Source organism: Semicossyphus pulcher, unplaced genomic scaffold, assembly GCF_022749685.1.
Source record: "Semicossyphus pulcher isolate SPU_LCO1_2020_fin unplaced genomic scaffold, fSemPul1.0.p SCAF_27, whole genome shotgun sequence".
Classification (NCBI taxonomy): Eukaryota; Metazoa; Chordata; class Actinopteri; order Labriformes; family Labridae; genus Semicossyphus; species Semicossyphus pulcher.
Genome location: NW_027211701.1, coordinates 2,251,769 through 2,278,439, shown reverse-complemented (window position 1 = coordinate 2,278,439; position 26,671 = coordinate 2,251,769). Strand labels below are relative to the sequence as shown.

At 41.0% G+C, this 26,671-nt stretch overlaps 1 protein-coding gene across 1 annotated transcript; it reads left to right on the top strand.

The window, feature by feature from the left end:
• Positions 1 to 2,667: 2,667 nt before the first annotated feature.
• Positions 2,668 to 25,314, top strand: slc43a1b (solute carrier family 43 member 1b). Its single transcript, XM_069676763.1, has 15 exons — positions 2,668 to 2,804; positions 6,523 to 6,681; positions 7,953 to 8,136; positions 8,247 to 8,302; positions 9,432 to 9,508; positions 16,555 to 16,647; positions 18,417 to 18,550; positions 19,616 to 19,758; positions 22,103 to 22,249; positions 22,354 to 22,389; positions 23,356 to 23,488; positions 23,751 to 23,880; positions 23,986 to 24,059; positions 24,870 to 24,993; positions 25,078 to 25,314. Exons 2-15 carry the CDS (start codon positions 6,528 to 6,530, stop codon positions 25,312 to 25,314), a joined length of 1,722 nt encoding a protein of 573 aa, XP_069532864.1. The 5' UTR covers positions 2,668 to 2,804; positions 6,523 to 6,527.
• The last annotated feature ends 1,357 nt before the right edge of the window (positions 25,315 to 26,671 follow it).

Here is a 26,671-nt window from a genome sequence, read left to right as displayed (position 1 = left end):
AAAGACCGTCTATATGAGTACCGTGTGGTTATGAGGACAGTGGGCCCTATTTGCATGGTGGACAGTGCACAGTCTAAAGAGCATGGCAGGATCTTCTGTTTATTAAAGTTGCATTGCATGTGTGTGAGTGTGTGTCTGTTTCTGCCTGTATTTGAGAGAGCATGCATTAGCATGAGCGTGCATGATGGAGAGCTTGGTGTCGGTCTCTGTAGTTTTTGGCCCGTGTGTGACTCGAGCAGGAATCTCCCTAAGGTGAAGCAGGTGTGTGTGGAGGCAGCGGTGATCTTGTCTACCATCTTGTCTTCCAGCACTTCCCAACAGATCGGCACCAAACTGAAAGAAGTATCATGATTAAAGGAGACGAGGGAAACAGAAGCTTTCCGTCTCTGTCCCTAAACAACATTATGTCACTTTTTCCTCATGAGTTGGAGCGCTGCTGTGCGTCCCAGAGTCAGTGACAAGCAGAGACTCACACATACACAGAAAATAATGCAAATAAAGCTGTAACAGGGTCGTGTTGAGGATATTTATTTTATGCATATAAATTCATCTTTTTATTTTGTTTTGTTGTTTAAACGTTGTTTTTATTTTAATATGAAGTCGTTAATATTCAGTGCAGGGTGACACACACAGAGATAGATGATTGACAGCTTCAGAGATAAAATAAGAGAAATAAAGGCTTAAAAATTGAAAATGAAATACATAAAATAATTTAAACATACTGTATGAAGAATCAAATTCAATAATTAAATAACAATTTCATGCACAAAATCGCTAAATGTATATTTCAAAGAATTACAAATTATTTTAAACATATAAATTAACAAATACTTGTGAAAATAAAAAATGATTCACATTTATTTTGTTTTATTTTACAGATTTATTATCTGATGGCATTCTTATGTCTTCATATTATTAACCTCTAAAAGAGCGATTTAATTATATAGTTCAAATACACGTGTGTTTATAAGGGTTCGTGCAGGGGTAAGGAACCCACGGCTCCGGAGCCACGTGTGGCTCTCTTTCCCCTCTCCAGTGTCTCCCTGTGGCTTTACATTTACATACAATTTTCAATTTCATACAAGTGTTTTTAAATTCTCTGTAAACTGTAAAAAATGTGCAGTCTATGCACCAAATCATTATTATTAGTCATTTTTTTACCATATCCTGCGTCTACGGCACCTTTCCAGTCTTACCGGTGGCCAGTTATGAGTCTCACTGGCTTGAGGAGTCATGGATGTCAAATCAATAAAAAGAAAAGTCTCATATGAAAACTGAGAATTTAAAAGTGCATGGACACATTTGTTTCCTTTCATGGTAAATGGACTGTAGTTAGATAGCACTTTTCTAGTCTTTGTGACCACTCAAAGCTGCTTTTACACTTAGTGTCACATTCACCCATTCACACAATGATGGCAGAGGCCGCTACCTAAAGTGCCCAACTGTCAATCAGTAATCACATTCATACCCGCTGGCTATTCCACCGGGAGCAATTTGGGGTTCAGTGTCTTGCCCAAGGACAATTCGACATGTAGCCTGAGGGAGCTGGGGACCTTTGACCTTTCAAATGAAAGACAATCGACTCTACCACTGAGCCACAGCCGCTCCAACACTGCTGGCTTAGTGGCATACTTATGATATATACTTATTTATTTATCTTTTGCACCAACGTGAACCCAAAGTAAGCCTGCAGCTCTTCATTGCCACTCTATCTAAAGGAGGCATCGCAGTGGACTTGTTCCCCCACCAAAGTTCAGCCTTGTGTTGTGCTGATAAAAGCATTCCCCAATAAAAATAACAAATATGTAAACAGTTTTCTTTATTGTTCTAATTCTATAAATGTAACAAAATATGGTATTTCAGTAATGGAAACGTTACAGGTTAAAGTAACAATCATAAAATCACCCACTGGAGAGTCGTCATGTGTAAAGTGTTAAAACATATCAATGAATGCTCATTGAGATCTATGAGTAATGATTACAAACTAAGACTGCGTTACTTTTATTGTAAAGTTTAAATATGTTTTGCCGGTCCAGACAGATTCTTTGGGAGGACGGGCAGGTAAAAATGGCTCCTTTAACAGAAAAGGTTCCTGACCTCTGGGTTAGCTTGTGAAGAGTAAAATGTGTTATAAAATAATAAAATGTGTGAGACTTTTTTAATATCAACTTCACCCTCCATATTTCATTACAGACCTTAAACAGAAAAAATATGTTTAATAAAAAAAACCTTTATACACGTGCAGTACTGAGTGTGACCACGAGATGGAGCCAGAAAGTCAGTTGTGATGACAGGTGAAGCACTGAGCTCTGCCTCATGTCAGCAAGGCGGGAAACAATCCTCTGCAGGAGTTTAAATGTTTTTATGACTGTCGGGGAGACGAATTTAAATCTGAATTTATTTTAAATTATAAAGTATTTAAATATCAGCCGACAGAAACACATCTCTGTCAAACCATCAGGAAATGTATATGCAATAAAAAGAAAAAAGTATGCGCTGTGTTTTCTGAGCGTGTGTGTGTGTGTGTGTGTGTGTGTGTGTGTGTGTGTTTGTGTGTGTGTGTGTGTGTTAGGGTCAGGGGGTGGGTGGGCGAGACTTGAGCTCCATTTATAGACAAACTGTACATAGAGAGAGAGAGGAGTCAATGTGAGCGCACATGTAAATACAACTGCTGCAGAGACTGAAGGATTTCACACAACATAAACCTACAAGAGAAGAAGAAACAAACAAACAAACAAACAAGAAAGAAAGAAAGAAAGAAAGAGAGAAAGAAAGAAGATCCACCAGGAGAGAAACTTCATAAAGTAAGTGACATTAAAGATGTTGTATGTGACTCTGGATAAAGTTTTGATTCCGGGTGTGAGTCTGTTTGTCTCAGTTTATTCTATAAATCATTTTTTAAACAAGAAACACCAGTTGTGTTCTTGCAGAAAAGATAAACCAAAACAAATGAACTCTGACTGCAGAGAAATATCAGACAGCTGCTGATTCTGAGGGGAGGCACGTCACATCAGACACATCAGAAGTAAAATGAAATTATAAAAACAAGTATAATAAATAAATCACCACTTCATTTTTCACTTTCTGTTATTTCTATGCAAGTTTCTGGTTTTAATTGTAGAAAACAACGTGGATGCTTCACCTGTCAGTTGGTGTTCTAAACACTTTTACGCATGTGCATGTCGTTGGTCCCACGTGTGCATGTTTACAGAGCAGCTCCCCCTGCTGTCGTTCCCAAGCACATGCGTTTATCGACCCGAGACGTAACATTAAAATACAAATCTGAAAAGAGGAAGAACAGAGAGACTTCCTCACAGCGGTGATAATTATGTTTGTCCAGTCAGAAACTGCTAATGTTAAAAAAGGCGTTTTTGAGACATAATAAAAATTAGTCATTAAACTTTTGTCCTGTGAGAATGAGGATTACAAGTCTTTTTTTTTATGAAGTACAGCAACAATGCTTGCTTAAAGTTACAGTCGCAGAATAATTAAAAGAATAGTCAAAGACAGCAAACTTACACAAATATAAGGATTTTTGCACTTTTATAAAACTTAAGTTAGCTAGCATGAGACCATGAGCATGAGCATGAGACACCATCAGAGGTCAGTCGGCCTTTATTTTACTGTCGCTGAGATCCTGGACGTGAGCAATTTATTCTATGAATTTGTTTGTTTCTTCTTAATTTTGTGGAGGTTTTTTGTGTGTTTTGGTTTTATTGGATTTGTTGTTAGGGGGGAAACTGTTGTGGGGGTCTCTTTTGGTATTTTTGTTTGTTTAGGGGGTTGTTTGTTTTATTTTTACCCTAAACACTTTAAGAAACGTCTTTATTTAGTTTCCCTCTTTTACACTCTTCACACAGTCAGCGAAACAAAATCAAGGTGGACTAAACTGTGCGTTACTTTTTATTGCTTTAACATAAAATGCTCTCAACTCACCATATTCACACAGCGGCCATTTTCCTCTGATGTCACGCTCAAGGTGGGAAGATCACATGCTGATCACACGTAAAACTGTGTTAGTCGTATAGATGGGACGTGACACCTGTTTTCTTTGAGCTGTTTCTCGATTACTGAGCTACTTCAAAAACATTGGATGGTAAAAATCTAGTAAAAACTTTTCTGCCATTGTCTTCTCTGATGCTGTGTTGCCCCCTCACCTCCCCTCTGCCTCCACACTGCCCCTACTGTTCATGTGCGTACTGCATCTTGCGACAACATAGTGTTACTGTAATTTTTGAGGCCGTGCTCAGCCGATGCTCCAAAGAGGATTAGTTTTCTCTTCGATGAGGAAAGTTTACGACAGTTTCCCTCTTAGTGTTTAAACGTATCTGCAGAAATTATGAACAAAATAGAAAGACACATACACAAAGATGCTAATGACGAAACACTTCCTCATTATATACAGAGGCACAGGGTAGTCAAAGATGTGTGCAAAGTGTTGAATTTTAGGTGTGGGAATTAATGTTGTGTCTGTGTGTGTGTGTGTGTGTGTGTGTGTGTGTGTGTGTGTGTGTGTGTGTGTGTGTGTGTGTGTGTGTGTGTGTGTGCCCGTGCACGGGTTTAAAAGAAAGAGCACGTCTATTTCCACGGTCAGCAGGACTTCCAGTGTGCAAACATGTGCCTCACACAGACACACCCACACACACACACACACACACACACACAAACACACACCAAATCTGCCATCAAATATTGACACACTCATAGCTGGGAAGAACACCGGCTCTGTTGATTTGATCAGCCTGAATTTTTCCGTTTGCGTTTGTGTGTGTGTGTGTGTGTGTGTGTGTGTGTGTGTGTGTGTGTGTGTGTGTGTGTGTGTGTGTGTGTGTGTGACTGTGGTTGTGCACGTGTGTTGGATCACTACATGACACCTGATAGCTGTCAATGCAGTAGAAGGTCACATAGGGTCTCCCTATTTGGTCTCGTCTTCCCGTCCGCCTCTCACATCCGTACTGCCCTCGCTCAGGTGTCAAGGCGCCTCACAGGATGACATCACTGAATACTCTGACATCATGCTGGTTTATGACTGCCTTTAATTTATATTTTTTAAACAGTTTGGGTTTTTCATTTACAGCCCCGGGCCTTAGATTTAGCAGACAGTTTGCAGAACAATTGTTGGGTTATATTGGGACCCTTCGTACCCGCACTGATGTGTTTATTTGTACACTTTGCATTAAATTAACGAATAGTTTTACATGCTCCTGAAGCTTTATGGTCGTTTAACTACAGTAGTGATTGAAACAGGAAATTAAAGGAAAGGAATAATTGATCATTTTCTACAGTAACGTAACGCTCTTTGCTCAGCTCCTTTTCCATCATCCTGACCGCTGAAAGCACTCACATCAGGCTTCGGTATTGATTTCTGATATTTATTAACAAACGTTCAGTGAAGTTTTTGCATGCTGTTTTAGAAGTGAAGTGAGTCCTGCTGCCTGATGGACACTGTGTACAAAAACAAAGCAGATGATTTATTTGTTCTTTCATATTTTGGTTTGCGTATCTTCAGTAAAACAGCTCGCACCTTTGCTGTAGCTCAACTCCCACACACAATGTTTTACAGCCTCCCAAACACAGACAATGGAGGATTATAAACAATGATTATGGGTGTGTCCATTCTCTGTTTTACCTCCATATAACTTTTTTTACTGCTGATTTGTTTACAGCCAGTGTGATCAGTCGATCAATAACTGGTGTTATTTTCCCTGTTGGACCTAGCAGTCCAAGTACTTTTCTAGGATGTTATATTACTTATACTTATAACTTTAACTCTTTATATTTGAAGATGATAAGCCAGCCAGGTCCTGTTTTTAGGGTACGGTGGTCCAGTGGTTAGCTCCGTCTCCTCACAGGTTCCTGGTTCAAATCCCTGTTCGGACGTAGTGGGCCTTTCTGTGCGGAGTTTGAATGTTCTCCCCGTGCATGCGTGGCTTCTCTTGGGTACTCCGGCTTCTTCCCAAAGGTTGTCTGTCTCTATGTGTCAGCCCTGTGATTGACAGGTGACCTGTTGAGGTGTAACGGGCCTCTGGCCCAATGACAGCTGGGATAGGCTCCAGCCCCTCCGTGGCCCTGAACAGGATAAGCAGTTCGGATGATGTATGGATGGATGGATAATGACGTTTTTAAAGACTATTTACTCAAATGTTTCATTATCATGTGGTTTCACACGTCCAGATTCTCCGTCTGTTTATCACTGCAGGAAAAGTAGAAAATCCAACAGTGTGTGTTTTGTGTTGATCATTGCTGTATTCTGAGCGGATGTCCAAACTGCAAAAATTACACCCATGATATCATAAATCATAGTTTACACTACAGATTTCTTGTACTCTGCAGGAACACATATCGTGTCCCCATGTTCCCATAACCATGCTAACTATGCTAACTATGCTAACAGAACACAATAGAGAAAATACTGAACCTAAGATGTTGTACTCCAGCAGAGCTTCACTTCCTGCTGTCTGCTGGACTCATGTTCTGTTCTCATACGTCTCCTGTTGTCTCCTCCTCTTGTTGTGTCTCCAGCGGTCATGGCTCCCAGCTTGGCCCAGGCGTACAGGAGGAGGTGGTGGATGGCGATCACGTCCATCATAGAGAACCTGCTGTTCTCTGCCGTTCTGCTGGGATGGGGCTCGCTGCTCATCATGCTGAAGAATGAAGGCTTCTACTCACACCTCTGTGTCGGTAAGACCACCATCCGAGCAGCTGTGCAGGATGTCTCTGAGATGTCAGACATGTTAGATACTTTTCCCTCTCTGACCCTTTTAAAGCTGCAGTTTAACTTCTTATTATTTTTTAAATGGACATTTATAGAGCATTTCTATTGAAGCTTTACATGAGAAGATAAAATAAGACCTCAACAATAACTCGTGTATGTGCACTTTCTTGCATCATGAAAAAGACAAATGCGTGTGCAATTGATTCCTTCCTGTATCGTACGATTAACAAAAGCATCCTTTCTTTGAACTCTAATGTTCACCAGTTTACGAAAACAACTCGTTGGCAGTCTCAACGAGTTTCCACATCAATTAACTTGGTGAACACAAGAGTAGACAAAAGTTCAGGGACACCACAAAACAGAGACTTGAACAAAAAACTTCAAGAAACAGACATGTTTTATTTTTTGTATTACACACAGATCTAAATCATGCAGTAATAAGAAGGAGTTGTTGAAAGTTGTTTTGTCGTTTAGACACAGTTATCATTGAATAAAGTCTTCTCAAATCCACCTTATGGTCTCGTAAGACCCAGAAACCTCAGCTAAGCTCCGAGTACGTCTTGGTGAAGAAGTTCTCTGACCTCCTTGTAGCCCATTTCTGGTTAATGTGGAGATTAATTTTTAAAGCATAATTCAATCTGAAGCCTGGCTGTATTGACAGATAATCTGGTGTAATTTTGTTTCATGTCCAAAAAAGGGCAAGCTATATCCTGTCTGCTGTAATGGGCCATATGTTGGCCAGCTCTGAACCACCTGTGGGTCATAAATCATTGCTGTATTTGACAGAGTGTAAGTGGGCTGTGAGGAACGACACAGTTTGGCCAAGTGGGAAGTGATGGTGTCATAATTACTTGGTATAAATATTACATCCCACAGTGTTAAAACATCTATACCAGATTAAAGAAAACAGATTTAAACCATTTAAAGGTCATAAGTGGATCTAAAAGATTTTACATGTAAATTGATTTAAACACACAAACCTGGAAGAGATTTTAGTGTTCATCTGCCAGGTGGATTATTGAAGTCCAATTCAAGGAAGGATTTGTCTGATGGACTAAACAAAAAATCCACAAAATGCATTTGTTGGATTCATATAACATTACATCAGCCCTAATACAGCCCAATCAGACAGTTTGAGAATGCTTTGGGTCATACACCGTGATGTTTACTCTGCTCAGGGTAGCTGTTGGATTCTCTACCTTTAACACTTTCTTCCATCTTGACTTGTGTTTCACAGAAAATGAGACGGTCCACACCAACGTGACGTCCATGGAGATTGGTCGCTGGCGGAGCTGTGTGGAGCAGGAAGAGGTGTTGAATCTCGGCTTCACCATCGGCTCATTCCTCTTGAGCGCCGCCACTTTACCGCTCGGGATCTTGATGGACAAATACGGGCCACGCCCACTGAGGCTCGTTGGCAGGTACGACTGACAGTCCTAACAGTTTTAATCTGAATGTGACAACTGATGAAGTATAAATTACATGCGCATCCCTAATGTGCTTTGATGTCCATTGTCTGTTTATATTTTAGTGCCTGTTTCGCGGCCTCCTGCGCGATGATAGCTACTGCTGCACACAACCCAGAAGGTACGACAACACGTATACACACCAACATACGCTTCTTCAATCCAACCCTGCTACTGCAGCAGATCTATTTAGCCACAATGATACAACAATATGAGGATAGTTCTTATATGTGTTTATTCATTTGTTTATAGAGAGAGAAATGTTATTATACATCAGGAGGAAAATGAAAGATTTAAACATGCAGGATAGCAAGGATGCTAATTTACATCTGTAGTTCCCAGACAGAAAACAAAAACAGAAATATCACATGTGACAACGTTTCAGGTTAAAAGTTATATCAGTATCACAGTTTTGGTTGCATTAAGCCATAGTTTAGGACGGGTCTTAAAAGTTGAATATGAAGGCCTTTCCGATATTTACTTTCCTTTACAGACGCCACGTTGGTCCAACTGTTGCCCCTGCAAAGCCTTTCATATGAAACAAGCATAACTGATTTTCAAATCTAAATAAATTATATGTTATTATATGTTTTGAATGTTACAATGAGGAAATTAGAGAACGTTTTTTATCAAAACGTTTATGCCTTTATCGTACAGTAATTCTATTGATATAAGTACCGTTACACAAGTTAGTGTCCAGTTATTAAAAAAGAACTCAACATGTAAAAAAAAAAAAGCACTGAAAGCCAAAAGAACCAAACAACAATAAATGTAAAAATGGCCTGACTAATTGAGAATGACCCACAGCTACTTGAACTCATTGAAAATGTTAATCTCCTTCCCTCTCTGGAACACATTCAGGTGTGTCACCTCTACTGGTAGTTTTGTAAACATCACACACACACATTTTTCGGCATTCAATAAGAGACAGGAACCAGTAAGCCAGTACCGAACTTGGGTCATTGTCAAAGTCAGAACTGGAGAATATGTCTTGGAAGTCTTTTTCAACTCTAAAATTACTGCTTCATCTGCATACAGTCAAATACTGATGTTTTCATGTACATTAGGTCGGTCATTAATTTGTATAATAATAAAATGTGGCCAAGAATAGAGCCTTGTGGGACCCCAAGTGAAACAGAGTTTATAATTGACATGTTGGTTACTTTCAGTTGGGCATGATTGACAAAGTTACAAAAATAAAAGATTGTCCCTTTAAAGTTTCATTATATCTTATGGTTTTCTCCCATCAGTGCTTTCTGTCCTCATCTTCCTCGCTGTCTCCTTCAACGGCTTTGGAGGAATCTGCCTGACCTTCACCTCACTAACAGTACGCTTCCACCCACGCATAGGCAAACACACCCACACACACACACACACACACACACACAGTTACACAGTGTATTAGCAAACAAGCTGAGAAGTGTTAGAATTGTATTTACATCTGAATGTTGCTGAGAAAGGTTGATCATAAATGTGTTGTGTTTGCATTTTGTTTGCTCCCACATGTACTTTCAGTTCTCTTTTTAACGTCCTAAAGTGCAATCCCCCTTATGCACATTATTTGGGTGCAAAGTTTGCAAGGCACAGAGGGGTTGAATTAGGTCATTTGATTATTCTAAGGTCCAGATCAAACCAATCACAGTGTCATCTCCCATTCCCTTGAAAAGCCAGGTACATCAGCTGATTTCAGCCTTTCTTTTTATAGAGCATGCCCGAAATTGGACTCTCTCTCTCTCTCTGCATGCCCATGTACATGTAGAACAAACACAGGACACTGTATGAAATTTTTTGATGACTAGATTAAATGATCTTTGCTGCAACGATTCACGTATCTTCTTTAAATATTGGAATCCCCGAACACAGACAGGATCCGTCAGGATAAAATCTATATCTACAAAAATAAAGAATCTCGAGGCACACAATCGAATTTTCGTACAGAAAGTGTTCTGGTTTCTGTGTGTGCTACGTTTGTAGCCCGAGTAGTGTTGACCAATCATTAATCAGCAGGCTTCGTTGTATGCCAGAAAAACAGTCCATGAGGAGAGGAAAAGCAGACAGAACGCAATCAACTTGAGACACATCTGTTTGACGCTGTGTCGCGAGAGCCGTTCAGCTGTTCTTCCTCGACTGCACCATAAACGATGGCTCCGCCCTCCGTCTCATGTTAAAGTAGTGTTCTTCTCCTCTTGAGGACAGACCTGACAAAGCTTCATGTTGTTCCTAATCTGCATCATGATGTTGTTCTTTAAGCAAACTGAAGAGCCGTTAATTAAAGTCGATCACAAGAAAATCTGAAGTAAGCCTCAGAGATTCAGCGCAAACAGAAGAACGGGCGCTTTAACAGGGAGTTTATTTTGCAGACATATTTGGAGGGCAGAATTTCACTTCACTCTGATGTGCAATCAATCAATCAATCAATCAATGATTGATTGATTGACTTTGATGTGAACACACGGTCGCTTCTCAAGCTGCTAACTGGACTGTAAACAATGCAGCGCACGGAAAAGGAAGTCTTAGCCGAAAGTCCTTACTGCTAAATGCTGGTTATATCAGACTGTCCGGAAAGTTCACTGCCACTCCCGTTGGGTTTTGTGATTGGTCAGGATCTAGCTCCAGTTCTTTGTGCGTCAGTCAAAGATAGATAGGCTGTTAATCTTTATTTATTTTGCCGCTGGATCACACCGCTTATTCTCTGATGAAAGAAGAAGATTCTTGTTGTTCAATGGCAGAGTCGCTCTTTGTCACCTCATGATAGCAATGCGCCAACAATGCACCTGACAAATGCTCATTATAAGACCAACACGCCCCTCGGTGCACAGACCTGCACAATTACATGTGTTATTTACACAACGTAGACGCAGGGCGTAAAAATGACAAATGCTTCAGTTTAAACTATCAGTTGCACTTGCAATGCTCTGTGTGCTGATTTGGGATAGTGCCCTAAATGTCTCACTGTCAGACTAAATGAGGCCAGCTCCAGCAGGGCAGACAGAAAGGTTATGTACATCAGTTGAAGGGAAGTGAACCTGTCTGGAAATCATGAAGCACGGTCAGCAGTAAAGAGTGAGAGGAAATGTTGGGACAGGGACACGGGACAAAGGTCCCCACTGTCTGGACTTAAACCTGGGACGTCACAGAAACACGGTCGATCTTTCTGTCTGTCACAGTAAAAACACCTGTGTGACGTCACAGAGGGGTGTGTGGCCTGAAGTTTGAAGGCTTGAAGGTTTTGATCTCCAAAGAGTAGAGCAGCAAACATCTGTGGTGTCGTGAGGACTTTTCTGTTTTGAGTCGGATGTTCCAAACTGTTGTGTACCTGTGATTAGAAGCACGTGTTCCTATGTGGGGGTGGGGATGTGTATTTTGGAAAACACATGCTGTTCCACCCGTTCTAAATTCTGCTGCGGCCTCTCAGCCAATCAAAAACCTGGGTGGTGAACACACCCTCAAAGCCCTGTCCCCGCCATCAGCCCTCCTCTCCTGCTCTCTCCCTCCCACTTTCTGACCTCAACCTTGTCCTGGACTTGACACGGTCACTTTGATCTCACTGCTGTCATTCTTGCTCTGGTGTGTGTGTGTGTGTGTGTGTGTGTGTGTGTGTTTTATCTAGTTGATAAGCTCTTACATAAATACCTGATGTTAACAAGCAAATTCCCAGCTAACCTGACTAGCTCTGTAAACTTTGATAGGACAGTTTGCAGAACAACAAACTGACTCACAGGAGCACCCAGTGCTGTTTGAATCTTCCAAGATACAAACGTTTAACATAAAATGTTATAATTTCAGAGATCTAAGCAAGGATCAATATCATCCTATTTCTTTTAAAACTACAGCCACATGTGTAGCTCTGTGAACATGCTGGTATAATGTTTGCTGTGTCATCATTGTAGTGAAATCTGTTAGCATACATTTACTTATTAGCAATTACAAGTACAGCTGAGGCTGATGCAAAAGCTATTACATTTACAGATATTAAGTCATAAAGATAGACTGTATATAAGAAGGGACTTAGCCATTGTGAAATCACCCAATGCTTTGCACAGCAACACATATTAGATGTCCGATATTTGCATGAAAAATTCCCCAAAAAGCACCAACAACGAAGGAGTGCTCATGACTGGACATCTGCCCTTGAGCTAGAAGTGCAATCATAATTTTATGTTATCATGTCATGTTTTTCAAGCTTCATACACGAGACATTGAACAAAGTGGACTGTCACTCTCAACTTGTTTATACCACCAAAGAAAAACGACACCCTGCCATCCGCAGGAGCTCACAAAACAGAGGTGAAGCCCAGTGTTCAGGCCAAGTCAGAAAACAATGTCTGGGGACCATGAATGTATTAAATTGCATGTTGAGATATTTAAATGTAAGTGTAAGTGTATTTAAGTGTGTCTCCTGCCTGTAAACTGTAAACATACGCCCGACGCTGCTGCTGCTGTCGTAGATAATGCTGACGAGATGATCGGCGGCTGTTATCAGTGGCACCTCGTCCCGGTGCTCATTAGCACTGTGGCCATATAAACGGGCAGTTCGTGGAGCGGACGTGCCGCGGAGTGATTTCTCTCAGCGGCGTAACCTGTAGCACAAACAAGTGAAGTGTAGTATGCCGACAGGAAGTAGGAGACGGTTAGCTTTCGTTTCAAGAAGGTCTGTCGCTGGGCTGGTCACGCTGATTAAACATACATTTGAACACCGTTAGAAACTGTAGATGATATACCGTATAAGTAACAGCTCACAGGTCTATTTGTATTTTGTTCAGAAACGTCGTTAGAAACACTGACAGTGCAGGAAGTAGTGTGCTGTTTCTGTACCAAGATGGAAGGAAAAGAGTAAACTGTGATTGGCTCGCCCAAGAGTACAGGAGACCACTGTTTAAGTCCCGTGTGTGGTTTAAACCCAAATAACGATCCCTAACAAAGTACTGTTGGTGCCTTAACCCAATGAAACTGACCATTTTGCAACCTTAACTATGATCATGGTTATGTTTATGAACAAAAAACACTTTGTTTAGGAACAAGATAATATTTTGGATTAAAATATTGAGTTAATCAATTGATTAATTAATCAAGTAAACATGTCATTTGGTTTTAAATAGGACACGAAGAGCATGTCCTATAAAGTTATATTTGACCTTTAACCAATTAAGCAGAGTAATACTAGCCAACCCCAGCACAGTAGGGCGGGACTAGGCAAAAAAAAAATCCCAATTTAAAAGTGAAACAGCTGTTTGTTGCCTCTCTGTAATAATATGTTAACCATAGCTTATTTGCCAAAACAAAGAACTTTTTCTGACCTTAACTGTTCGGTGGCTGCCAAGAAATGAAACTAATTTAAGAGCCGTATTTTGGGAGAGAGGTTGGTCCGTATGCAAAGAAGGTCCTGTTGTAGGTTTTCCACATATTTGGTTCAACTTTTGATTTAAACCTCAGCCGTGCACAAGAAAGTAAGAAAGAATGGTAGGAGGCATGCTTTGGCAACTGAGGGCAGGAACAGATGGAACAGCTAACGGAAAAGGGCTGTGGTGGAAAAGAGGGAGGGCAGATAAGAATGGAAAAACAGAGCTGGAAGAAAATCAACAACGACACTGAAACATTATGAGAGAGACCGTCGGAGCAGAGAGGTACAGCTTTAGTGGAACTTAGAGGCTGTGGACAGAGAGACAAACATACCTGCGATACTTTGTCATCAACATCTTTACATCAGAGCATTTGAGTAGGCACAAAACACATTGTATAACTTAACCTACATCTACAGGACATCATCATAACTTCAGGTAGAAAGAAAGATACAACCATCCAACAACTACTGTGACAACTACTGTCACTGAAAGCTGGATTATCAATCACACGGAGTGGATTGTGCCCTAACAGTTCACTCACTTGGAGAATGTGCACCATTGAAATACAACAATAAGTGTCCTGCATTGCTCTTTATTATTGTAGTTGTGTCTATTAGAGAGGACCAATGTCAAAGGCAAGTTCTAAGCTTATGTTGTGCTCTAACATAAAAAAGGAAAGGAATTTAATGGAAACTTTAAGATGCAGCGTCCATATAAAATAAAGAAAGGTTTGAATTCAGTAGTTTAAGAGATCGTACACTGGAATAAACTTACAAAAATATGGTACTATTTTGGGATATCCGAGTAGACAAACAAGAGTAAGCACTAGTTCATTTTGTCCACTGATATAAAACCAGTATAGCCAATATTTTCAATGGCTACATTATAAATCAAAATGCCGTTTTTTGTTTTCCAATATTGGCTAAATGAGATTGATTGTTACATGTGAATGAGGCAGCAAGGAAAAAGGCAACCCAGACATCAGGAACAACGGTGTAATTTTAATTGTAAAATGGTCATACAACAACTTACAAGCACAGGCAGGAAGTCTAAAAAAGAAGAAGCTGAGTGTCACAGGTGAATGGGAATAGGGCAGGGAAATGGTAGCAGGCAGGTAAGAAGCGAGACAGGTGACTAGAAAAGAAAGTTTGACGGTTGTAAATCGACAAATGCCCTTCTTCGTAGAAATGCAGGACTCTGTAAGTGGGAGTGTGACTGAATGGAGGGACAATAAAAGTCTAAATAACAAGAAACACCATGGCAGCCATTGAGAGACCTCATTTCTTTGCTTGGGTAAATTACATTTTAACACTTATGTCACTCATATAAGACTGTAATAATATAAGGATCATATCAATGGTGTTCAAAGTGATTGATCCTCAGCTGATAGCATAGAGTGCTGCTCTTTGTGTAGATACTGTGGTTCAAACTGGATCAAAGTATCCATTGGGCACATAACACAAAGCTAAAGACAGAAGAAGAGCAACAAATGCGATTAACCTCAAAACTTCTGCAGGTTTAAGAGGAAATGTTTTCTAAAATATGGTTTGTGGATTATCTTGACACTGTTTGTAAAGTGTAATGCATAAAACTATGATCATTTAGGGTTAGATTTTGTCAAGATTGACAATCCAAACAATTAGCTTAGCTTGTCTGCAGCGCGTTGTTAGCATGATCTATGATGCTAAAATGGCAGCTTACAGTTTCAGCTATTAGGTTGGGATTTTCCACTAGACTCTGTGAACAAGCTAATGTTAGCTAACAAAAACAGAGACCGTATAAAAAGATGGCCGACATGACAGCTCCCTAAAAGTGAAGCCAAACCCTCTCTATTGCCCCCTGCTGACTGGCTGCAGTATAGCTCATAAATCCAGCCTCCTCCATGTTAACAGATGGGACATGAGTCAAACTATAAAATCAAATATTTCTTTCGTTTCTGTCATTATAGTTAGTTCTTATCATGCTGATTTATGTCCAAGTGTTCATTTTTCTGACAAGTTTACTTTCAATTAGTTATTTGATGCTATAAAAAGGGGGTGTGGCCTCATGACTGACAGCTCTGTTGACAAATGGGGCTCCTGCAGCGTTCTGTTCCCGAGTAGCAGAGTAGAGGAGGAACGGCGAGAGGAGACGTAACTAACACTAACACTACAGTCATTGAACTTTCCATCAGCGTGAATATCTGCTTCAGACCGACACAAGAAGCTGTTCTGCTGCAGACTGAGCCCAAGCTTTTCAGTGAGAGTGTTTTTCACTTGGCAGCAGCGCAGACTGATGGATATACGATCAGTGACGTTCCAGTATAGAAACAAACAGTGAGTGTAAACTGAGCATTAAAGCCTACAGTGAGAACAGAGACATGTGCTGCGCTCTGTGTGATTGGCGGCTCTTCAGCTGCCTCTAAAGTTAGAGAGCACACACACATACACACACACACACACACACACACACACACACACTCCAAAAGTTACCATCTGCAGCTTAAGAGAACGTTCACAAGCACACAAATCCACTGGTGGCAAGCTGTCAAGACAAAAGGAAGGTTACTGTCAGTGTGTGTGTGTGTGTGTGTGTGTGTGTGTGTGCTTGTGCGTGCATGAGAAGGACAAGTCAGAGGACTGGCAGTAAAAGCACATGCTTTCTTACATTAACAGTTGGAGCTGTAAATACTTACTGCTCATGTTGCTGCTGTGCCGTGTGTGTGTGTGTGTGTGTGTGTGTGTGCGTGCGTGCGTGCATGTCTGTGTGTGTGTGTGTGTGTGTGTGTGTGTGTGTGTGTGTGCGTGCTTGCGTGCGTGTGTGTGTGTGTGTGTGTGTTAGTCACCTTAACTTACATACCTCATATCAAAGGCTTGTGTTTATGCAACAGCGCCGACTGCTGGTTGTGTTTTTAAAGTGCATCTGAATCACTCAAAATGTACTTTATTTCATAACAACACATACTTTTATATTTATTTCATCTGATGTTATTTCACAGCATCAACATTAATATTTACTGTTAACGTGATAATGTTTCCTCTTTTTCTTCCAGCTGCCCAACATGTTTGGGAACGTTCGATCGACCATCCTCTCCCTGATGATCGGCTCTTACGCTTCTTCAGCCGTCACCTTCCCTGGTGTCAAGGTGCTAATATATACACAAACACACACAGAGACACACACACGCACACAGGTAACAAATATACATACATATCAAACTACTGGAAAATCTTAAAAAGCCCTGATTGTTTTCATAAGCTTGCTTGTCATATTTAATACACATTTTTGCAAACTGTGCTAAAACATAACTTAATATTAATAACATAATGAAAATACGTGTGATTGTGAGGTGAGAGGTGCAGCTTGATAAGAAGTTAAAGGAGCAGCTGAGAGACAGCAAAATGTAGAATGAGGAACAAAAAACTATGAAAGAAAAAAGAGAAACAGGATCGTCTGCTTATTTTGAACCTCATCGAGAGTTAAATATATCATTTTGTCGATGTCCTCCATGTCTCCGGGGCAGATCTGTAAAATCTGTTTACTTTATTTATCAGTCCACAAATGTGACCAATCATGCGTTTTAGTCGCGTGAAGTCATTTACGTCACCAAAGTCATTTCTCTGATGTTCATCGCTGATCTGTGTGATCGTCTCTCTTTCGTGAGCTTTATAATAATAATCTTTATGGAGACTCTATACAATAAATCAATAATAAATCCAACACTCGATGTCTTCAGATCATTTATGTATGTGTCTGTGCTAAAATGTAGCTTTCAAAGAGTCATTTCACCGTGAGATAGTAATCCCCCTGTTCTTTCTTTCAGCAGCAGCCGAAATAACGAGTAGAACAGCGTGAATGTAATAAATATCGTGTAGATTCTCCTCTGCACATATGGGTAACATTGAATGTGTGTGCAGTGCAAAATGAGCTTTTCATGCACAGTGACTTTAGTTTTTACTCATTTTATTCGACCTCTTGTCACAGAAAGACAAACAGCTCGCTCAGCCAATAGATGGCTTTATCACAGTGTATGTGTGATGTGTTGAACAGGAAAAAAAGCCTCAAAACTTTCATTGCAACTTAAAAAAAAGCTGCAATGAAATCAGGCATTTCAACAATCATGGAAAAAGCCTGCTATATTCTGGAGGGACTGATTTATGCGGCACCTTTCACACAAACATGCAGCCGAGCGGGCTTCACGGAAGAACAAGCAGAAAATAAGAGACAGAAACTGACGACAACAGATCAAATTTAAAACAGTAAAAACAACAAAATGTTAGAAATCAATACAAATCATTAAAAGTTAAATACAAAATAAATACCTGAGATAAACCTACTGTACAAACAATGATAAACACTTAAAACATATAAAATGACTCAACATTAAAAGCCAGATTTAAAAAATAGGTCTTTCATTTTCTTTTGAAAATACCGGCAGTGATGTCGTTTAACATATTGGTGTGCTGGAAGACCTACAGGCTATACAACTAATGGAGAATGTAAATGATGTTATGGTCAACATACATTTGATTTGATTTGATTTGGATATTCACCCGTATGGAGCCGAAGTATACAGCCAGCGGAGAGAGGCTGCAGTGTCTTTCCTGCTTGCAATGCATCCTGGTACATGTAGGCAATACTTGGACAGCTCAGCAAGCAGGAGCTTTATCTGTCAGCATAGAACGTGTTAAGGAACACACGTGGGAGGAAAGAATGAAGAGAGAGAGGAAGGAGGAAAGAATGAAGAGAATCTGGAACTAAAGTAGGAGAATTAGAGATAGATGGAAGGAATCGACTGAATTGGAGAGGAAGACGAGAGAGAGAGGAAGAAAAAAGCAATTACAATGATACAGTGAGGTCATCTTTACAACATGCTGATTATCCTTTTTCACGTTACGTCTTCCTTCTCTCCAGGTGATTTATGACCTCGGCGTGTCGTTCCGTCTCATCATGTGGGTGTGGTCAGGCATGGCCTGCATGGTCTTCCTCAACTGCTTCCTGAACTGGCCCGGTGAATCCTTCCCTGCACCTGAAGACATCAGATACACGTCAGTACACTCGCCGTCCTGGAGTCGCGACTGTAGACACAAAACACTTCTTGGATCAGATAGATTTAGCTATGTTTGAAGAATACAGCTTGAATTGGAAATATTATTCACTTCAGTCAATAACAGAAGCCCTAAGCGGACATGCATCCATACATCACATTTACTCTGTTTTCCTGTGATAACAAGTAATTCCAGTTTTTATTTCGAGATCTCTTATTTATCTCGTTATCTCGAGATTACAGCGCTGCACCACGGTAACGTCAGATGATGATACCTCGTATCCTCAGAGATGCAAAAGCACACAACAATACAGAATCAGCTTAACTTGCCTCATCAGTGTGGCCAATGGCAGCATGGCATGTACCTGCTCTGTAACATCACAGTGAGCAGCCTGTTGTTCTGATTTATTGTTCTGACAGACAATTATCCCGTTATGACGAGAAAACCAGCTCTGTTGTCTCGAGATAACAAGATAAAATGGTCGAGATCTCGAGGAAACAACTGAAATCAACTCGATGGCTTTAATTTATTTATTTGAAAAGAGAATATTTACGTTAATCAACATCTAACGGATGTAAATGCACCCAAGTTAACTATAAATTAGTATTTATCGTTTGTCTTTGTCTGATGTGTTTAAGCATCCTAGAATAATACATAAAATCTACAAGAATTAATCAATTACAACCATAAAAATCTGTGAGATATTCTTGTCCGGCCTCTCGCTTCTTATTGCCACTTTTTTTTTTCTTTGAAAAACAATGAACCCCTTCAAAGTCCGCCTTTTAGCTTTTTCAGGTCCTTTATTATCAATCTCATTGTAGTTTCATTGACTCGCTTTTTCCATCTTCATTTTGACCTCTGGGATTCAATGAATCTCTTCTCTTGTTGTAAAAGAAATGCCACTTCTCTGTCACTTCCTCCAACACTCTGTAGGTTAAAAAGTCATCATATGCAGATATACACGCAGACCAGGCCTCCCTTTGCTTTGTATTCTCATTTCGAGAGGGCTGGAGTTATTTCAGATGTCTTTTTGTACATTTAAATCTCTCTCTCTTCTCTGGACAGTAAAAAGGTGAAGCTCAGTGGGTATGTGACGGAGGATAAGGTGACGGGGGAGACCTACGTCACCCATGTGAGCGTCATGGAAGACATGATGGGAGCGAAGAAGCCAGAACCCGAGAGCAACGACTCCCAGAGAACAACCCAGAGTAAGTAGCATCGTCGTTAACATCACATTTACAGTCATGTTTTTGTGTCACACAGCACATGTGGAGAAGGGTCTATGTAACTCTGCAGCTGTGTACTTCATTTCCCACAATTCAATTCTATCATGTTCTGATTGCATCACCAGGGTTATTTTATCAGGCTTAAGGAGGCTCCTCCACGGGAGAATGAAACTGAAGAGACCTCCGATTTCAGTTCCAACTGCTTGATAGAAGTCAGATCTTTAGATTACACAAGTCAAAATTTTGCACCAAAAACCTCCCATTCATTCTTTAAAAGGACTGAAGTCTGACACCCTCTCAAGTCTCAACACATTTTAGTCACAGACTGTAAGATTTTGTAAAGACTGGGTTGTTGCAGGGTCACTATTTACAAGATTTAAACTAGATTCTTATTTTCCCCATCATGCGTGTGGTAGAAGAAAAACAAACAGTGGAGCAGCAACAGAAGCAGCTTCTGGCCACAGCTGCTCTTGCGTGTGCATTGGTTTGAACGCTACAGAAGCATTTCCTTCATCATCACTTTGAACTTCAAACTGTTTCAAGTGAGAGTCCAACTTTCACGTCACATTCAGTGGACATGGTGACAGCAGCCCTTCCTAGGCCCTATCCCAAACTCCACCCTAAAGCCTAAGCACTGAACACTCACAGACTTTAATGGCGTCAGGCGTGCAGTGTGTGAGTGTGTGAGTCCATGAGGGTTTGAGAACTGCATAAAAATGAGGAATGGGACACACCATCATGGCATCACATGTTGCCTGGAAACCAGATGGGCCATTAAATCTAATAAGTAAAAAAGCCGACCTGCAGCATGTGTTTGTGTGTACAGTGTTTAAATATTTTAAGATAAGATAAGCTTATCTATAAAATATGTACCAAAAGTCAGGAAGGCATTAATGTTAATCATTTGCAAATATTTAATTGTTGTCACTTACAGATAAACGTATTTGCGTTGTCACCGTCCATGCTCACATTGTTTACATTTATTAATATTTTTTTGGTCAAACTTTATTGAACTACTTCAATATACGAACAGCTGTTTACATTTAGTGGGGGGGGCTGGACAATCACGTTTGTATACATTATTTGTTATGAACCCTGGGTAAGTCCCCCAGGAAAGTCTGCAGATATGCGTCTGTAAAGTCTGCATCAGAGCCCTCACACACTTGCTGATCTGACAGTGGGACAGCACGAAGCACTAACTTCATCTGAACGTCAAAATAAGAACAAGACTGAATGCAGACTGCTTTGATGACCAAACCTGTAATAATTTACCGGACAAAAAGTTTACAATGTCATAAAAAAAAAAAGAAAGCAATAACTTCAAACTCATCTATCGACCCTTTTAAAGTGAACAATTGTTACGAACATTTCAAATACACTGTTATACTGAGATGTTTATCTATCTAAACATCTTTTAACAGACACAAACACTCTGCCTAACTTCACACACTTAAAATACTAAACATAGTTTCATCTTATGGTTGTGTACATCTCCTCCACACAACCGACTTTGACTCAGCTTATATTTCATCGTGATCTGATAATGAGATAATGACAATGACTCCCGACCACAATCGCACAGGTTCTGTTGGCCGAGTACGCTGCAACTCATGGTGTTAGCCTTACCGTCATACAAAAGCCAATCTCTCCTCACCCCCTCGTCTGTGATGCGCCACTTCTCCAGGTTTTTCATTAAGCTGTACAGCCTCCCTAATCTTCATTCATCCTTTTGGGTTGATCTACACCGACTATATGCCGCCACATTCTTAAAAGTTGGCCTCTCTTCCCCGGTTAGTGGGAAGGTTACAGACGGCTGGATTACAGCTAGCCAAATACAATTAGTGTAACCACAGAGACGGTGCACAGCGAGGGTCAAACCAAAAATTGCAATACAGGTAATGGCGGTCATAGGTTGCATGCTGCCACCAGCGTGACGCAAATTTTAACGCTCTCTTACAATTCATGACTTCTAGTGATATGCATTGAAGAGTGGAGTCGAGTGGATTAGAGTAAACAATGTTGAAATTCAGCGACCTGCCAGTGGCGCCTGGTCTTACTTATTTTACTCACCAACACACTGTAGATTTCCTCATTTGGCGAGCGGCAGCTGTTAATTTTGGGCCCTGAGTCCATACCAAAGCTTTAATGATTATATTACACATTGACGAATGATCTTGACTGCATCTACCACCGGTTAAAATATCAATATAAACTGATGACGTTGGAATGAGTTCTTCTGCTGTTGTTTCCTCTACGCTACCTTTTAAAGTGAAACTGGTTCCTTTACAGTCGTTTGACACTCACCATCGTCTCTCTCCATCTTCAGGCTCTCTGCCGCTCTCTCACTCCATGTGCTCTCCCATCTTGCTGTGGAGTCTCATCACGATGGCGATGACCCAGCTGAGGTTGATCTTCTTCATGGGCGCCATGAACAAGATGCTGGAGTTTCTGGTGACACATGGCGACCCTAACCGTACGAATTATATCCTTCATTAACTAATTTCATTGATTAGATGCTGTTGGAATAATTTTTATTTCACTGAACTGACTGTTGTGGTGATTCGTGATCTGTTTCAGCCTCAAAGGAGCTACAGAAGGAGGTGGAGGACCAAGGTAAGAGTCAAAATACTTTCTTTATGTTGAAGGAGATTATGGTATTTTTTGTTGTTTATTTTATGTCCTATTTTTGCATGGGTGTGTAAATGAATAGTTGGTTCAAACTGTTCTGGAATTGCTCCAGTAGATTGCTTCAGCCTGAAGCATCGCTCTCTTCAAAGCCACCGGACTCCATTGAGAAAACCAGTCATGCAGATTACACAATTTGGTTGTGCACCACTTCCTCAATCACACAGTTTGTTTTTGTTATTGTTTGTCTTTTGTGTTTAAATGTATTACTATAAATCCATCAAAATATTTTTGAAACACACAATTACACAAAAAATAACTCATGGAGGCAGTGGTAGACCAGCAACTCTAGTGTTAAATGAATGTTTTTGTAAATGAAGTCTGGTGTCTTTAAGAAGAGAGCAATGTGACGTCGGTTTCTGGTTAAAAAAAATCTTCTTCCTCTGTAACAAAAAGGTCTATCTCTGAATATCAATCTGAGCCTGTCAGTGGAAACAACAAGAACTTTCAGTGGACGGACTTTGATTGGGAGTTTTAGCACCAAAGGATTACGTTACAGCCATTACAGCCTGTTTCATGGCTGCAGGCTGAAGAAATCTGTTGGAGCAATTCCAAAACGTTTTGTACCTATTAGTCATTTAGACCACAAAAAGTTTAAAAATGCGGCCCTGGTTCAAAGACACTAGAATGTGTGGAATCCAATCAAACCATGACCATCAGATTTTTCATCTGCAACTGTCATCAAGAGCACTGAGGTCATGTCCATTGTTTTTAACCTCGAATGTGATTACAATCTACAGTCCAAGCGTACACAGTATTTTGAGACCAATCAGTATCAGTGTGGCGATGGCTTCGACTCACCCTCTAAACCTTTATATTGGGAAATTACACCTTAAAAGCTTCAATGTCTCTGTGAGTTTCCGTGGCCCTCACTTTGTCCCTTTCCTCCTGAAGTTGGTTTCTACTCGTCGATCTTTGGTACGATGCAGCTGCTGTGTCTGCTGACGTGTCCTCTGATTGGCTACATCATGGACTGGAGGCTGAAGGAGTGTGAGGAGGAAGAAGCAAACACACAAACAGAGAAGTGGTAAGAGGAAGGCTCAGTTTTAATATGTTGTCTCTATGTTGTATATCAGTGAGAGAGAAAAGTGTTTGTTTGTAGTTTGGCTTATACTAACTTGCTCTTTAAACATTTATAAAGTATTCAGTTGATGTCCATTCTGGCTCTGAAAAGATCTTGTCCTTGAGTGGCCTCAACTGAACCTTCTTGATAACAGCACTGTTTCAATTTCTGCATTTGGACTCACATCCGCACCTTCTCCTTTGCTCTTAATATTTGCCCCCTTCAGCCAATCAGATCCACCAAAGAGAGACAGAAAGATCCAGAAACTGACCAATGCCATGAGAGCGTTCGTCTTCACCAACCTCCTATTGGTCACCTTTGGAATAATTTCCTTGATTGACAACCTGCCCCTTCAGGTAAGGAAGATACTGTATTTCCTTGCATGCTAGTACAATAAACCACAGCCTCTTTGTACCGGCACACAGGGATCAGTATTTACATTCTGTCTTTCTGTCTGTTAGGTGGTGTCGTTTGTTCTGCACACCATAGTGAGAGGATTCATCCACTCCTGCTGTGGAGGTCTCTACGCTGCGGTGTGAGTAATAATTATTTCATATTAACCCTGAATCTGAAATGTGTCATGTTAAAGGAGCTGATGCAGTAAGAAGCCTGCATTCAGAGAATTCACAAAGAACCAATGACTGTTTATAAAGATGTCTCCATCCATCCCACTATCCCTCCATCCATCCTTCCCTCCATCCATCCCACTATCCCTCCATCCATCCATCCATCCCACTATCCCTCCATCCATCCATCCATCCATCCATCCCACTATCCCTCCATCCATCCATCCATCCATCCCACTATCCCTCCATCCATCCCTCCATCCCACTATCCCTCCATCCATCCATCCATCCCTCCCTCCATCCATCCCTCCCTCCATCCATCATCCATCCATGCATCCATCATCCCACTATCCCTCCATCCATCCCTCCCTCCATCCATCATCCATCCATCCATCCATACATCCATCCCACTATCCCTCCATCCATCCCTCCCTCCATCCATCCATCTATCCCACTATCCCTCCATCCATCCATCCCACTATCCCTCCATCCATCATCTATCCATCCGTCCGTCATAGATTTGCCATCCATCCATCCCACCCCACATCCCTCCCTTCATCCATCCATCCATCCATGCATCCATCCCTCCATCCATCCATCCATCCATCCATCCATCCATCCCTCCATCCATCCATCCATCCATCCATCCCTCCCACCCCACATCCCTCCATCCTTCATAGATTTGCTGTTGAATTAAGACATTTCTCCTCTTTCTTTTATTCTTTCTTTTATTCCTCTGATGTCTGTTAATCTGTTTTTTATTCCCCATCCTCCTCCAGGTATCCAGCCAACCACTTTGGGACGCTGACAGGTATGCAGTCAATGATCAGCGCTGCCTTCGCGTTGCTCCAACAGCCGCTGTTCATCCTGATGGTGGGACACCTGAGGGGAGATCCTTACTGGGTATGAGCACAGACACACAAACAGCAGAATATAAACACATACAACAGGTTTTATAACAAGCACTAACATGTCTCTCTTTAACAGATCAACTTGGGACTTCTCGTTTTCTCCCTGGCTGGCTTCCTGTTGCCGGGCTATCTGTTGTATCACCGTAGAAACCTGATCTTGGCCAACACAGCGCGTGATAGGCTGGCTGCCAGCCAATCAAACAAAGAGAACGCTCCTCTCACCCAGTCACAGAACGGAACCGCTAAGAGCAAAACCAATGGGCATGTAGCAAACGGTCACACAGCAAACGGCCACATTGCTTATGACTGTTAATTTAATTAATATGATTCATTTATTTTATTATTATGACAGTTGTTGAAGTCATGGTTCAGCCTCGCTCTGGTTTGAAAACTGTCACAACTAGAAATAACAAAACAAGACAAAAAAAAATCACACTGAACAAATTTGTCTTAAAACTTTATTAAAACACAAAAAGATAATAGCCATTAACAGAGTGCTGCAGAAATGAGTCATAAAAGTTATTCTAGCACTTTCTGTCCCCTCATCTCAAAGTCAGCGTTTGTCGAATGGGTTTTTGGTTAGATGTCTAATACGGGTGTGTTAAAGGTGAGCTCAGACCAAAACCAAAGCAAAGTCAGTACAAAGGTGACCCGCGTTAGCTTCATTTGATATTAAACTTAATTTTGGCCAAACACTGTGTCCTGAGATTGCTTTAAAAATGGTTGATCCGAACTCAACATGCTTTTTAAAAGTAGCTTTCTCTTTCGTCGTGTGGCCAGACGTGAGACAGCATGACTTTAATCTTTACAAATCTATGTCATGATGTTGTTCTTTTGGCTTCATTCCGACACGTTATTGCAATAAAATCACAGGAAAATCTGTTTATTTTGGGTTCATAGCGCTGTAGTGAGCCATATATCGGCCCACCTGTGGCTTGCTAGATGGAGTGAAACTGCCACTCAGTGGAGACGGATGGATAGGCGCTCCACAGCTGAAACAGAACGCTGGTAGTTTATCAGAGAAATCCTGGTACTGATCCGAGCTAAGAGCTCATCAAACTGGGCACTGGTCAGCTTCAAGGAGCTGGCAGCAGCAGGAAAGTTGAACCCTGGTAAATACAATGAAAGAATCCAAGCAGTAGATCCGACCCTCCAGATGATGTTTTGAAATCAGACCTGATGGTGTTCGATTTTTTGACATATCTGAAGGGGGGGAATTTCCGCGAGTTTTGTTTTACAAACGTGGTCAAACTTGTGCGAGTATCAAAAATTTGCTTCGCTTTTGGTCTGACCACACCTTTTTTTACCCAGACACCCGTCGGCTATCACCTGACGATGATATATCCTCTGGGAGTGACAGCCAACTTTTTGGGGCTTCTGGTGTAGCCAGTGGTTAGCGATAAAGGACTTCCGGCCGAGACCTTTTCCATGCGCTGCATTGTCTACAGTCCAATAAGCAACTTGAGCAGCGTGAATAGAGAGTAGCGTAGAGTTGGAGTTGAAAGGTGAGGTAAGAGCTGGTTGTTAGCTTCACTTGCATGCAGACGTCAGGTGAAGCCTATGAGACTCTTTAGCTCTCCACAAAGATTGTTTTCCTGCATACAGACAGTGTTGGCTGAAACACTCGTTGAGAAAACTACTCGGACTACAAACAGAAACCGAAATGCTTC

What these genes read in the sequence shown, in the direction of transcription:
- slc43a1b (XM_069676763.1), top strand. Translation starts at nt 6,528, where the DNA reads ATGGCTCCCAGCTTGGCCCAGGCGTACAGGAGGAGGTGGTGGATGGCG. An exon ending in TCACCTTCCCTGGTGTCAAG is followed by an intron (nt 16,648 to 18,416) that starts GTGCTAATATAT and finishes CCTTCTCTCCAG; the next exon opens with GTGATTTATGACCTCGGCGT. An exon ending in TGAGGGGAGATCCTTACTGG is followed by an intron (nt 24,994 to 25,077) that starts GTATGAGCACAG and finishes TCTCTTTAACAG; the next exon opens with ATCAACTTGGGACTTCTCGT.